General features: G+C 40.7%; 1 protein-coding gene across 4 annotated transcripts in view; it reads left to right on the forward strand.

Moving 5' to 3' along the window:
• The window catches only part of LOC139580538 (proteasome activator complex subunit 4B-like), an 84,361-nt gene extending 79,458 nt beyond the window's left edge, over window positions 1-4,903 (forward strand). For all 4 annotated transcript variants that reach the window (XM_071409314.1, XM_071409315.1, XM_071409317.1 and 1 more), the window contains 4 exons: window positions 1,234-1,396; window positions 1,910-2,043; window positions 2,218-2,359; window positions 3,026-4,903. In XM_071409314.1, coding sequence (XP_071265415.1) covers window positions 1,234-1,396; window positions 1,910-2,043; window positions 2,218-2,352 — 432 coding nt within the window. In that variant the 3' untranslated portion in view covers window positions 2,353-2,359; window positions 3,026-4,903. The remainder of the gene's footprint in view (window positions 1-1,233; window positions 1,397-1,909; window positions 2,044-2,217; window positions 2,360-3,025) is intronic.
• Window positions 4,904-16,016: the final 11,113 nt, after the last annotated feature.

The following is a 16,016-nucleotide window of genomic DNA, read 5'->3' on the forward strand; positions in this document are numbered from 1 at the left end:
ATCAAAAGAAATCAGCCAAGACCTCAGAATATTATTTTTTTTACCTCCACAAGTCTGGTTCATCCTTGGGAGCAATTTCCAAATGCCTGAAGGTACCGCGTTCATCTGTACAAACAATAGTACGCAAGTATATGGGACCACGCAGCCGTCATACCGCTCAGGAAGGAGACGCACTCTGTCTCCTAGAGATGAACGTACTTTCGTGCGAAAAGTGCAATCCCAGAACAACAGCAAAGGACCCTGTGAAGATGCTGGAGGAAACGGGTACAAAAGTATCTATATCCACAGTAAAACAAGTCCTATATCGACATAACCTGAAAGGCCGCTCAGCAAGGAAGAAGCCACTGCTCCAAAACCGCCATAAAAAAAGCCAGACTACGGTTTGCAACTGCACATGGACACAAAGATCGTACTTTTTGGAGAAATCTCCTCTGGTCTTATTAAACAAAAATAGAACTGTTTGGCCATAATGACCATCGTTATGTTTGGAGGAAAAAGGGGGAGGCTTGCAAGCCGAAGAACACCATCCCAACCTTGAAGCACTGGGGTGGCAGCATCATGTTGTGCGGGTGCTTTGCTGCAGGAGGGATTGGTGCACTTCACAAAATAGATCATGAGGATGGAAGCAACATCTCAAGACATCAGTCAGGAAGTTAAAGATTGGTCGCAAATGGGTCTTCCAAATGGACAATGACCCCAAGCATACTTTCAAAGTTGTGGCAAAATGGCTTAAGGACAACAAAGTCAAGTTATTGGAGTGGCCATCACAAAGCCCTGACCTTAATCCTATAGAAAATGTGTGTGCAGAACTGAAAAGGTGTGTGCGAGCAAGGAGGCCTACTAACCTGACTCAGTTACACCAGCTCTGTCAGGAGGAATGGGCCAAAATTCACCCAACTTATTGTGGGAAGTTACCTGAAATGCTTGACCCAAGTTAAACAATTTAAAGGCAATGCTACCAAACACTAATTGAGTGTATGTAAACTTCTGACCTGAATGTGCTGAAAGAAATAAAAGCTGAAATAAATCATTCTCTCTACTATTATTCTGACATTTCACATTCTACTAAATGTCAGGAATTGTGAAAAACTGAGTTTAAATGTATTTGGCTAAGGTGTATGTAAACTTCTGACTTCAACTGTATATGGACACACACACACACTGTCACATTGTGTAAATAATGAACTCTTTCCCCCTTTCCTTCTCTACCTCTGTTCTCCCTCTGTCCCCCAGGTGAGGGAGATGGCTGCCACCACGCTGAGCGGTTTCCTCCAGTGTAACTTCCTGTCCATAGAGGGCCCCATGCAGAGCCACTTCGAGGCCCTCTGCAAGACCCGCCTGCCCAAGAAGAGGAAGAGGGAGCTGGGCTCCGTGGTGGACACCATCCCCTCCGGAGGTAGCTACTAACACAACTTTCCAATGCTTTACTTAGAATGCATACTGTTCCTGGTAGCGCTACAAGCATACTGGCTCGGTTCCAATATCCACACTAGAATGGCCAATGCATAGCTTCATTCTAAGTGCTATTGCTAGTGTGGATATTGGAACAACCACTGTCTACATCAGCGTTTCCCAAACTCGGTCCTCGGGACCCCAGGAGGTACATGTCTTTGATTTTGCCTTAACACTACACATCTGATTCAAATGATCAAAGCTTGATGAATAGTTGATTATTTGAATCAGCTGTGTAGTGCTAGCGCAAAAGCCAGAACGTGCACCCCTTGGGGTCCTGAGGACCGGGTTTGGGAAACCCTGGTCAACATGCAACGGTCCATTGCCTTACCTGGAACACAGTTACCATGATTGTGTTAGATGGTCTTCTAGATTGTAGTTTCCTTGACCTTACTAAACCTGTTATACCTCAGCTTTTCAATGCTCCTTTTCAGTCTTTTCCTCCCTGTGTGTGTAGATCTGGTGCGGCGTCATGCTGGAGTGTTAGGTCTGAGTGCCTGTATCCTGTCCAGCCCCTACGATGTTCCCACCTGGATGCCCCAACTACTGATGAACCTCAGTGCCCACCTCAATGACACACAGCCCATTGAGGTGAACAGGACTCTCACACACACACACACACACACACACACTGCTCTCTCACACAAACACACACACCTCAACGACACACAGCCTATAGAGATGAGGGGGACCCCAAACACACGTCTCTCTCTCCCCATTCCCGGTCATCTTGTTCCTGAATGCGTCTTGCGTCTACTCCTGCAGATGACGGTGAAGAAGACCCTGTCTAACTTTAGGCGGACTCATCATGACAACTGGCAGGAGCATAAACAGCAGTTCACTGACGACCAGCTGCTGGTTCTGACCGACCTGCTGGTCTCTCCCTGCTATTACGCCTAGATCCCTGGTACGTACACACACAGCAGCTAACAGTAACACCCACACACCTGCTGGTCTCTCCCTGATACTAAACCTGGATACCTGGTACGTACACACACAGCAGCTAACAGTAACACCCACACACCTGCTGGTCTCTCCCTGATACTAAACCTAGATCCCTGGTACGTACACACACAGCAGCTAACAGTAACACCCACACACCTGCTGGTCTCTCCCTGATACTAAACCTAGATCCCTGGTACGTACACACACAGCAGCTAACAGTAACACCCACACACCTGCTGGTCTCTCCCTGATACTAAACCTAGATACCTGGTACATACGCACACACACAATTCAAACGTATGCTTGGGTGGAAAAATCCCAACACAAATTACAGTACCTTATAAACAATACAAGGCACCAAGCATTAATCCCATTATCCATTCTGTCTCTCTTTAGGGCCAAGCATTAATCCCATTATCCATTCTGTCTCTCTTTAGGGCCAAGCATTAATCCCATTATCCATTCTGTCTCTCTTTAGGGCCAAGCATTAATCCCACTATTCATTCTGTCTCTTTAGAGCCAAGCATTAATTCCACTATGCATTCTGTCTCTTTTTAGGGCCAAGCATTAATTCTGCCTCTTTTTAGGGCCAAGCATTAATTCTGCTATGCATTCTGTCTCTCTTTAGGGCCCTGGTGCAACTTTCAGGAGATTTTTATGTTTTCTTAACGGAGGAACGTCACCCTCGATGCCCTCTTTGAGCCACTTGACAATTCCTCACTCTGGCATTAGACTGGGAAGGCCTCAGACTGAACAAAAAGCGGTTTAGAGTAGGATTTGCCTTTCAGATCATATTGAATACCATTAAATGGACAGGGTGGCCTGATTCTCGATCAGCACCACTACTCTGAGACACTGTGTGAATACAGGCCCAGAACAGAACACACCAGCCTGCATGAGGGTAGACCGAGCCCTCACATCCAGGACCCTGCACTCTGGCCAGACCAACGGACAACATCTGGGTCGTATTCATTAGGCATCAAACGGAAGACAATAGAATGAAAAACAGGGAGGAACTACCTGGGACTTGTCCATTAAGAACCGCTTGTTTTTTGTGGGGGGGGTCCTTTTTTCTCTCTTTTTTTTAATGATGTACCCTGAGGACCCTGAAAAGGGGGGACGTGGGGAACACGAATGCGTAATGGTTGAATGGATGGAATAAAAGTTGTGTATTTAGCGCTGATTTACATTTTTACTACACTTAATATTTAAGGATAAACCATAGCAGGGATGATTGTCCTGCGGTTTGTAATACTACTGTACAGTTTTTCTTAAATTTTTATTTTCTTTATTTGCTTGCGTGTGTTTATGTGGAATGCTTGATGATACCCTACCTCTGGTCCAAGGTGTAGTGTGCCTTCCTCCACTAATTCACCACCACTTGTGGAGGAGTGCACGCTACGCCCTGGACCAGAGCTAGTCCCTGTCCCCCTGTACTATTGCTCTCAGCACAAAATCCCCTCAATGTTATCAACTCTGAGCCAACTAACTGTATTATCCCAGTAGAGGGTAGAAACCGTACTGTCCCAGTTCTCCTATAGTGAAGTGTTCTTAGCCACAGTCTGTATGCATTTAGATTGAGAATGTATCCCAAATGGTAGCCTATTTGTTTAGTGCACTACTTTTGACTACGGCCCACAGGGCTCTGGTCAAAAGTAGTGCACTATATAGGGAATAGGGTGCCATTTGGGACTTAGAATAGATTTGAACCTTCCAAACACATTTACGTACATGACGTTTGTGTACATTGTTTAATCTATATATGATATGTGCATATTTTATAATGTGTATATAGCATATGTATATAACATAAATGCACAAACATGTATTTATTTATTTATTGGTTTGAAGTGCTGATATTATTATTCTAAGAGTTGCTGGTAATGAAAGATTTTGGTTTGTGAGTAAATAGGTTGTTCATCTTTTTAGTGACAGAGCTTTTGATTTCATCCTGCTCTCTCATTGGCAATGGTATATATGCAGTAGATGGAGTGATTGTGTGTGTTCATTCCCCAAGGCTTTATGTGTGTGCTGTGTTGAGCTGATGAGTGCAGTTTTATCGTCATGGCATCTGTCTAAACACCTCTCAGAACCACAAGGGACTGGTAATTCCTTGACACAGATAATTGGAGAGTCTCCATTGAAACAAGGCTTTTCCAGGACAAAAAAGCCAAAGTCCAGGACTAGGCTAAATCTGTGTCCGGGAAACAGGCCCAAGGAATAACCAAACCTCCTGTCTACCACCTTAGCATCACACCCCTTCCTCTACTCTACAATACAATATTATTCTCCATTCTTTTTTTAAAAAAAAACCTAGTGAGTTATTTTTTGTTCATCCATGAAGACTTGAAAAGCTAGTCTCATTGAAGCACCGGTTCAGTTTAGTACTTCACTCATGTATAGTGTAGTGCCAAAACTGCATAGATTTTTTTTTATTTTAGATGTACTGTTTGCTTATATTTAATGAAGAATAAATAAAATAAATAAATAAATGGGTTGCTTGTAACACATTTGTAGTGTGTGTCTGTGCCAGTTGGTTTTGAGATGACTCATATTGAAGTTAGTCACAGCTGTGGCCATATGCATCCTCATGAATAGGGCAGCAATTGACATTAGAAAATATGGTACAGTGCCCATACATATCAAGTAGAAACGTCTTGGATATGCAGTGCAATATAAAGTAGCACTTTGACTGGTTTAACTGTACCATGTCGAGAGGGTCCTTTTATCTTACACCAAGGTCTAGGAGTTGGGTCTCAATGTACAGGTGGTAGCCTATATAACAAAGCCACTAACCTACAGAGGGGATTCAAGAATGAGTCGGACCCCATTTCTCGACTAAAATGGTGTGACTTATTCTCCCATGAGAATGGGTTTGTTATTCTTTTGATTTCATTAGGGACAGTTGGAAATTTACTTTGGGGGAGGGGGTCCAAAATAGGGGAGTGTTAGGTTATTATTGGGTACAGGGGAGTGTAGTGCGTTTTTCCCTGGTTTACATTCACTATTTTGCATGTTTTCCTATATAATTTCTTCCATCCTTGACAAATGTTTTAATTTGCTTGAATACACCTCTATATCAAGGTGTTTTGGTACTTCCCTTATGCACTACGCTTTTACACGTGCAAACTTTTACAATACCACAGGTCAAAATAGTCTGTCCATCCTGCCCTCTATCCACCATTCATCGTGACATTAGTGGTAGGTGGATCGTTTGTCAGATCTGCAATAGGCTAACTAGCAATCATACCACACATACAAACATTCAAAGCTACACCAATTTTCTATTTGAATCCACAAGAACAAATACAAATAGCTGATAGGCACCGGAGAGGCCAGGCTCATCATTGCTCATGAAGGAACAGTGAAGACATGACACGTAGCTCAAAAAGCTCCCCTATTGATCTTGTTATGGGACAATACAATTATCCTACCTAGACTAACACCACAATGCAATGAACAATTGTATTGTTTTCAAGTGAGTACAAAATTGTACTCTAAGCTGCAGTTAATGTACATAATGGCGCAAAAACCCTTTGATTTGAATTTTTCACTCCATTTGAATCAGTTGTGGGTCATCTCGACAGTTTAAGGTTTAGAAAGGGACAGTAGCAGGCCAGTCTGGCTGTATTTTTACTTCTAGAACTGATATGCGTAATCTGTTGCAGATCATCATTCTCCCAAGTCGTCCTATAGTAATGTGGCCACACATGCTCCTGGCAGGCCCAGTTATTCAGGAAAGCTTAATGTGCACTGCCTCTTCTCCAATCTGAGCAGCTATTCTTTACGCACCTAGAACCTAGTGCTTCAATATAGCCTAAATATTTGTCATTTCACTTTTAAAATGTAACTTTTATATGTGGCATAAACACAACCAGTCACATAGTTTTAATCTGATTAGGCTACTTCAAAGGTCTCCTGTAGGCATGCGTCCGTGTGTCCAAAATATAATTCCAGCATCCTCAAAATGGCCTGACATTAGGGTTGCAAAGGGTCGCTAAATTTCCAGAATTTTTCCATAATAGTAAGCCTGAGAATTTTGATTAAATTCATCAAAAAAGTTAGCTTATAAAAGGGAACCTTTTTGTGGGATACACAAGGCAATTCAAGGTCTTGTGGCATATTTTGGTTAAACTATCCCCAATTCAATGGAATTGCAACCCTCTGCATGCACAGTGCATTCTTCCATCACATGTACAGCTGATTCTCAAGATCTTGCACACAGATGCTATTGAGCCCACACCACTACACTGTCTGAGCCAAGGACTACATGCTTTTTGGTAAGTTTTGATTACAATACTGGGTGAGGTGAATATATTTTATATGACACATTATTTTTTGTTAACTAGTAAATAGTAGCCTACAGCAAAGTGTTTAAATCATGTCTAACTTGTTAACAATTTCTACTAGTTAGGTTTTGCTACCATGTGGGTTTTAGCTTGCTTGAGCCTGCTAACTGAGTGTTAATTCACCTGTTTCCATACATGTTTCATTTTAAAACATTGATCTTACAGTGGAGTTGTTTAACCTAACTGCTTAAATATTTATCTGTACATGGAATTGTCACAAAATGCAGTTTATTAGGCTAGATTAAATACATGTTTAACTTCATAGGGTGGTGAAAGTGCACAGTGATGAACTTGATGCTCCTTTCAATAAATATTGAGGGTCTTATTCTGGTGACATGATGATCGATGCTTGGCTGCCGTTTGACAAATAAAAATCTCATATAGGCTATACCTGCACTGTATCTGCGAGCTGTTTGCTAGAGCGCATGTGCCAATACCAGAGTGGGCACATTGGCTATACCTAATCAACATTTCTAGTGACGGAACCATCAGTAGACCTAGATTTGATAATGTGATGGAAACCCATTTAACTTGTATTTTTTATTCAGTACATGGGAATTTAACCGCAAAAGTTATGTTGACGTGCACTACGTATTTAATCACAGACTTTTATCCTCAAGTCAATTTGATGGAAACACTATGCAGATTTTTTTAAATATTTACCAGTTGGATGGGAACCTAGCTATAGACACCCTAAAGACTCTGGCAAGTGCCCTAGTCCAGTGTTACTTTGATTATGCCTGCAGATTATGGTTCACCAGCAGCCACAAACATATAAAGAGTAAGTCAGAACAAGCTTGTAACAAGTGTACTTAAACTCACCCTTCATACTTATCTGGAGGTAGAACATTTTAAGGTAGGATGGCTATCTGTGGGGGAAAAAGAGTAGTATTAATTTAGGTCTGGTCCACAGAATTATCACAGACTCAGCCCCCAGATATCTATCCAAATATTTTTCATTTGTTAGATGTCCACCAGCATAATGCCAGAGACTCTAATATTCACTGTTCGAAATATGAGTCTTATCTGGTAAGAACATGTGTATATATCGGTGCTGTTGAGTGGAACAAACTACCACAGCAACTCAAAGCCATAGCAACCATAACCACTTTTTAAAAGAATGTCAAAAGATTGCTAGTGTGTGAACAGTAAAAACTATTTTTGTCTATTGAATTGAATTTATTTTGGGTAACAGGCATATACAACAAAATGTAAAATATGGACCCAGAGGATATCACTTGAAAGTATTCTTTAAAACGCTTGTTTCCAAAGTGGTCTCGGAACACAGTGTTTTTTACTGCTATGGACAACATCATAAGTGACTTGGACACTAGGTTCCACACCACTGCAAACATATAATAACAACACATATAATGATTAAAAGGCAAGACAAAATTACGAGCAACCATAAATACATTTATTTATATTGACATCCTAAAAAGTGTCACTATTCACTGCACTTCTCCCTAACCTTAAAAATCAACCATATTAATTTCACATTAACCCTGTAATGTGTCTGTATCTATGCAATTGTATATTTATTTATGTAAAAAGTAGGGACAACAATGGATATATAGTCTGTTCGACTTTATTGTACAATCCCAATCCCAGTCACTTAAACAAATATTTGTACTGTGTGTATATTTTTTTTAACTGACAAATAAAATCAATCGCAAACTTTGCAGCGGCCATTTGACATTTGATAGATATAAAGATATCTGTTACAAAACACCAAAAAGTTTAATGATGTGGAGATTGTCAAGCCCAGGATTCCATACTGGGTAGTCCTACAAGGTAGGGAGGGTGTATTTTCTTTTTGTTGAGATTGACATTGTCTATTTATTGTGGTGTTGAAAACGCAAACCATGATATTGAAGTGCCTGAAGTTGGTATGCTTTGTTTATTGGTTGTGTGTTGCATTGGCACAGAAACTTGTTGGTGGAAAATGTGTTGCATATATTTGATATACTTACAAATATAGCATCAAAATGTTCAATCTGATTTCCCCCCTAGCTGATCATTGTCTGCAGCTGTCTATGATCATAGTGTAGGCCTAATGGAACAAGCAGGGAGAGTGGGCTTGTTCGTGGTGGTCAGCCAACCCCCATAGATAGCCCTGCTTGGCATCAGCTGTGCCACAAAAGCATGCTAATTGGCTAAGTCCATATTCACGTTCATAAACACAGGGTGTTTTTTAGGACACCACCCTCCCCCCAGTAAATTTTGATTTGTGCATTAGAGTGAGACGTTCAAGCTAGAGAGGTGGACATCCCGAGGTGGTACCTGGTACCCTCACGTGCCGCACATCTCCCATGACTACACACACTCATCTCCCACTTCTTGTCGATGTACAGCGCGCCGCCGTCTTCTCCAGGATATTTTTGGGGGATCACATTAACAAGAAGATAAGAAACATACATTTTTTTAATGATATAGTGTGAATTAAAATGTGTGTGGTTATTATGGAGGCGGACGGTAAGTTTCCAATTCCAAATATGGAAATGTACGGGTTATATATCGACGATGTACATTTTCGCATATTGTTTTCTCTAGCCTACACATCAATATGCCAATGTCTATCATTTTTCTAGATGCGCTTTTTCAAGTAACCCGCAATATTAGGTTGCATTCAGAATAGATAGGCTATATGGTCTATTATTGCTTCTGATCATCACCTGTGAAGGAATACTTTTTCCTTTGTAATGCCTGTAGCTGGGATGAGGCATGGATGGAGAGAGGAAACCTTCAGTAGGCTATTGTATTGGTTTTCATCATACGTAATTAAATGACCATGATGACCCATTTACTCTCTTGACATTGAAATGCTTTTACGTCACAGAGCATTCACACGAACAAACTGATACATGCAAATGCGGTAGGCAGGGTGCCGCCAGGGATTTTGGGCCCCATGAAAAGATATCACATTGGGCCGCACCACCACAGGCCACACCAACCCTGCGTAATTGCTGTAACCACACCTCCAGAACCCAATCGACCCATTCAAAGCTTTAAATAACTCTACCTTTGCAGGCTTGCAACTCTCTTGTAGTCCAATATTTACTGTACGATATTTACTGACGTGAGCTGTGAAAATATAACACTGTGCAGACATGCATGCAACATTCTGCATACAGTGAAATTAATTATTTGATGCAAGACAGATACCCTCTAAGAAATGTGCTAAAGGCCATCTTTTACAGTCTAAATGTAATTTTAGTGGTACAATTCTTGAATGGAAAATTATCTTAACATTAATGAATAACTGAAAATAAAAATAACATTAACCTCTTCCATTCAAATCAATGAACATTATCATCTATAGAATGATATAACAAACAAAATAATAAAATCAGCAGCAGATGTTTGAACTAAGTATACAGTTGAAGTCAGAAGTTTACATACACCTTAGCCAACTACATTTAAACTCAGTTTTTCACAATTCCTGACATTTAATCAGAGTAAAAATTCCCTGTCTTAGGTCAGTTAGGATCACCACTTTATTTTAAGAATGTGAAATGTCAGAATAATAGTTGAGAGAATGATTTATTTCAGCTTTTATTTCTTTCATCACATTCCCAGTGGGTCAGAAGTCTACATACACTCAATTAGTATTTGGTAGCATTGCCTTTAAATTGTTTAACTTGGATCAAACGTTTCAGGTAGCCTCCCACAAGCTTCCCACAATAAGTTGGGTGAATTTTGGCCCATTCCTCCTGACAGATTGAGGTCAGGGCTTTGTGATGGCCACTCCAATACCTTGACTTTGTTGTCCTTAAGCCATTTTGCCACAACTTTGGAAGTATGCTTGGGGTCATTGTCCATTTGGAAGACCCATTTGTGACCAAGCTTTAACGTCCTGACTGATGTCTTGGGATGGTGCTTCAATATATCCACATAATTTTCCATCCTCATGATGCCATCTATTTTGTGAAGTGCACCACTCCCTCCTGCAGCAAAGCACCCTCACAACATTACATTTACATTTAAGTCATTTAGCAGACGCTCTTATCCAGAGCGACTTACAAATTGGAAAGTTCATACATATTCATCCTGGTCCCCCCGTGGGGAATGAACCCACAACCCTGGCGTTGCAAACGCCATGCTCTACCAACTGAGCCACACGGGACCACCAACCAGGATGATATGTGCCCAATACTTCACCACCATTGTCATTCCTCAAATAGCAGCTGGGCCCCTGTGATGCTGTGTGTCCACCACACGGCTGCACAAAACTTTCTTTCACCCTTGTTTTAAAACAACACCTTCATTTAAAACATGCTGGGTGTCTGTCTATGCATTTTAATACTCTGTCTGAGGGCACCTGAAGACAGCGTGAGCTAGTGCTGAACAAACAATGCATCAGATAGTCTCTCATTCCAATTCTCAACAGGATTTGTACTTCTTACTTTGTGCATCTTCTGCTCTAACCACTGAATCATACCACCGACTATAGAACATGAGAATTTGTGAAAATCCTGTGAGGATTGAACATGCTTTTTCAGTGATATTATAGAGGAGAAACACTTTCACAAGACAGGTATAGGATAGGGACAATCATCAACAACATCTCCAAAGGATTTCCATCACCTTTCACCTGTCAGAAAAAGAGCATTACCATAAATAAGATGCTTAAATTAGTGCTCACATGATAAAGCCCTTGCAATTACAAGTAGGCCTGCCGTAATGTACATTTGCATTCTGACATAGAGTCCTATGCATGAAACTAGAGTGTAATTCACTCACTTACGTTACTTATTAACATGATGCTGCCACCCCCGTGTTTCACGGTTGGGATGGTGTTCTTCGGCTTGCAAGCCTCCCCCTTTTTCCTCCAAACATAACGATGGTCATTATGGCCAAACAGTTCTATTTTTGTTTCATCAGACCATCATTTCTCCAAAAAGTACGATCTTTGTCCCCATGTGCAGTTGCAAACCGTAGTCTGGCTTTTTTTATGGCGGTTTTGGAGCAGTGGCTTCTTCCTTGCTGAGTGGCCTTTCAGGTTAGGACTCGTTTTACTGTGGATATAGATACTTTTGTACCTGTTTCCTCCAGCATCTTCACGAGGTCATTTGCTGTTGTTCTGAGATTGATTTGCATTTCTCACACCAAAGTACGTTCATCTCTAGGAGATAGAACGAGTCTCCTTCCTGAGAGGTAAGCCTGCTGCATGGTCCCATGGTGTTTATACTTGCATACTATTGTTTGTACAGATGAACGTGGTACCTTCAGGCGTTTGGAAATTGTTCCCAAGGATGAACCAGACATCTGGAGGTCTACAATTGTTTTCTGAGGTCTTGGCTGATTTCTTTTGATTTTCCCATGATGTCAAGCAAAGAGGCACTGAGTTTGAAGGTAGGCCTTGAAATACACCCACAGGTACACCTACAATTGACTCAAATGATGTCAATTAGCCTATCAGAAGCTTCTAAAGCCATTACATTTTCTGAAATTTTCCAAGCTGTTTAAAGGCACAGTGAACTTAGTGTATGTAAACTTCTAAACCACTGGAATTGTGATACAGTGAATTACAAGTGAAATAATCTGTCTGTAAACAATTGTTGGAAAAATTACTTGTTTTATGCACAAAGTAGATGTCCTAACCCGACTTGCCAAAACTATAGTTTCTTAACAAGAAATTTGTGGAGTGGTTGAAAAACGAGTTTTAATGACTCCAACCTAAGTGTATGTAAACTTCCGACTTCAACTGTACATGCCAAGTAGAAAATCAGCAGCTGTAAAAGTGGACATGGAAAATGGAAAACAAAATGGAAATGAAAAGGCCTGATGGTGGCGCTAGAGGAAAGGTCAAGTGGTCACCAAATCAATAGGTTTCTTCCACTTGGGGTCTTGATTGTGCACAACACATATTATGGCAATCCAACCATTACTTTGAGATATATCTTGTTCTCCATCTTGTTCTCAGCCTGTGGGCATCGTGTGTAGTGATCCAATATCCATAGCCTTGCCATTTAACAGTTATCACTGACCCTTGCTCAGCCTTACTCACCAAGAGCCCAGTGCCGAGCCTTCTTGCTAGCAAAGTCACTGATCAAGTCTTTGAAGTCCAGCTTTCTAGCTAACTGACTTTCAATGGACAGCATGACAAGACTGCAAAGCCTGTCCATAGCAGACCTCAAATAGTTTTAGCTTACTGAAAGCTCTCTCGCCACCAGCAACAGTCACAGGCAGTGTGCAAAATATACTTAAAGCAAAGCACACTTCTCCAAAAATGCTTTGCAGCTGCATCTTACAATTTGCATTCTGGAGACCAAGAGGGGACAAGTTAGGGGGGAAAGTGGCAGCATATACAGTGTTCAGGTGTCTTCATTTTGAAACTCAGGTGTAAGATCTCTGGAATACTTCATGATCAGTGGTTGGCACACAGAAGGGACTTTATCCTCACTAATCTGCCCAACTTTCAGAACAGCAGAAGATTATTCTACAATGTTTGCAGTGGTGTGGAACCTAGTGTCCAAGTCACTTATGATGTTGTCCATAGCAGTAAAAAACACTGTGTTCCGAAACCCCGTTGCTGCACTGTCCTGAGCTGTCTCCTCTTGAGAGGTCTCATCATGGAATCTCTTCATTTTCCTCTGGCGGCTGGTGTAGCAATCAGTGTTGCCTCAGACAGGAGAGACTTCCATCTCTAAGAGTCTGCATCTCTTCCTTTAAGGCTCTGATATTGGTTGCCTCTGTGTCAAGTGAGATTTTTCCTATCCTCAGTGCATTGCAGTACCTGCAATTATGCCAACTGAAATGTCATTCAACACAATGCTGCTCACCTCCTTCTTCAGTTGGGAGAAGGGCTGGTTCAGGGTTATGGGGATGGGGAGACGGGGAGACGGGGCTGCTGAGCCTGAAGCGGCATCTGTTGGGCCTGGCACCAGGCAGGGGTAGGGACAACTGATTTAGTATGAATATCTTGCTAAAAGTTTGAAAGAGGATCGAAATGTAAACACTCTGAATTTTCTGTGAAGATATTAACCTCACTAGGGTATGTGGGACGCTAGTGTCCCACCTCGTCAACAGCCAGTGAAACTGCAGGGCGCCAAATTCAAAACAATAGAAATCGCATAATTAAAATTCCTCAAACATACAAGTATTTTACACCATTTTAAAGATACACTTGTTCTAAATCCAGCCACAGTGTCCGATTTCAAAAAGGCTTTACGACGAAAACACACCAAACAATTATGTTAGGTCAGAGCCAAGTCACAGAAAAACACAGCCATTTTTCCAGCCAAAGAGAGGAGTCACAAAAAGCAGAAATAGAGATAAAATGAATCACTAACCTTTGATGATCTTCATCAGATGACACTCATAGGACTTCATGTTACACAATACATGTCTGTTTTGTTCGGTAAAGTTCATATTTATATTAAAAAATCTCAGTTTACATTGGCGTGTTATGTTCAGTAATTCCAAAACATCCGGTGATTTTGCAGAGAGTCACATCAATTTACAGAAATACTCATAATAAACATTGCTAAAAGATAAAACTGTTATGCATGGAATTTTAGATCCACTTCTCCTTAATGCAACCGCTGTGTCAGATTTCAAATAAACTTTACGGAAAAAGCACACCATGCGATAATCTGAGTACAGAGCTCAGACACAAAACCAAGCCATACAGATATCCGCCATGTTGTGTGGTCAACAGAAGTCAGAAATAGCATTATAAATATTCACTTACCTTTGATGATCTTTATCAGAATGCACTCCCAGGAATCCCAGTTCCACAATAAATGTTTGTTTATTGTTATGTGCAAATACCTCCTTTTGTACGCGCGTTTAGCCCAGTCATCAGAATTCATGAGGCACGATCACTAGGTGCAGACGAAAAGTCAAAAAGTTCCGTTACAGTCCGTAGAAACATGTCAAACGATGTATAGAATCAATCTTTAGGATTTTTTAAACATAAATCTTCAATAATGTTCCAACCGGAGAATTCCTTTGTCTTTAGAAATGCAATGGAACGCAAGCTAACTCTCACTTGAACGCGCGTCGTCAGCTCATGGCACTCTGGGAGAGACCTTACTCAATCCCCTCTCATTCGCCCCCACTTCACAGTAGAAGCCTCAAACAAGGTTCTAAAGACTGTTGACATCTAGTGGAAGCCTTAGGAAGTGCAATATGACCCCATAGACACTGTATATTCGATAGGGAATGAGTTGAAAAACTACAAACCTCAGATTTCCCACTTCCTGGTTGGATTTTTTCTCAGGTTATTGCCTGGCATATGAGTTCTGTTATACTCACAGACATCATTCAAACAGTTTTAGAAAGTTCAGAGTGGTTTCTATCCAATTCAGTACAGAGACTCTCTGGATGATTACTTTTTACCAAAAACTAGGAAAGAAAAATAAATCGTTAGTTTTATTAGTACATTGTAAATAAAATATTCTATTAATGATGTTAGATTAATAATTTAATATTGAAAAATTAATGATTTTTTTTTAACCTAATGTTAAAAAAAAAAGAAAGTTGGTCACAGTCCCTTAGAAGTGGTTCTTGCGGTTCTGCCAGACTTTGAGAGCACCTCAGTGCATCAGATCCCCATACCTTCAGACTAACTTACCACCTTGATGTATAGATTAATTGATTGGTTAATTGATCAGCTACTGCACCTTCAGTCTAACCTGGAGAGGGTTTGGGCATATAGGTCAGTGATACTAAGGGGTCACTATATTGTTATACCACCATTAATGTTACTACAAGACACCAGAGAGTGAACAGATGCTCATTTTCTGAATATCATGTGGTATTGAACAGTTTTTTTTGAGGTGGAAAAAAAGTTAAGGTATAGAATAATATACCCTGGAATATAAAGATAAGTATCCTAGTCCAGAGGGGAAAGCGTTTAGAATAGAGAGATACGTAACAGTACTGATCCCAAAGCGTTATTGACATTGTTGAATTGACTGGAATCTTTTTTTTACACTGACATGCCGTCTTTCTCTTCATAATAATACAGTATTTGTGAGTCTCATACATTTTCTATGATATCAATAAATATTTTGCAAGTGCAATGTGTCTAGTGCGCTCCTGCCAAAGAACATACAGTATATTAGAAATTCTTCATTTTATAGTGTTCTATGTACAGATGCTATATTACATTGTATAACGTAAATAATCATATAAATTCCTCAAGATTAGACAACTAGCAGCAGGAGTTATGGAATTACTCCTCTGATTTTCAGGTCAAACTGAAGATCCATAAAGGTGAACAGCACCTTTTATGAAGGAAAATATCAGAGCCCTCTGGTG

The sequence above is a fragment of the Salvelinus alpinus genome, chromosome 7 (genome assembly GCF_045679555.1).
Source record: "Salvelinus alpinus chromosome 7, SLU_Salpinus.1, whole genome shotgun sequence".
NCBI classification, from domain to species: domain Eukaryota; kingdom Metazoa; phylum Chordata; class Actinopteri; order Salmoniformes; family Salmonidae; genus Salvelinus; species Salvelinus alpinus.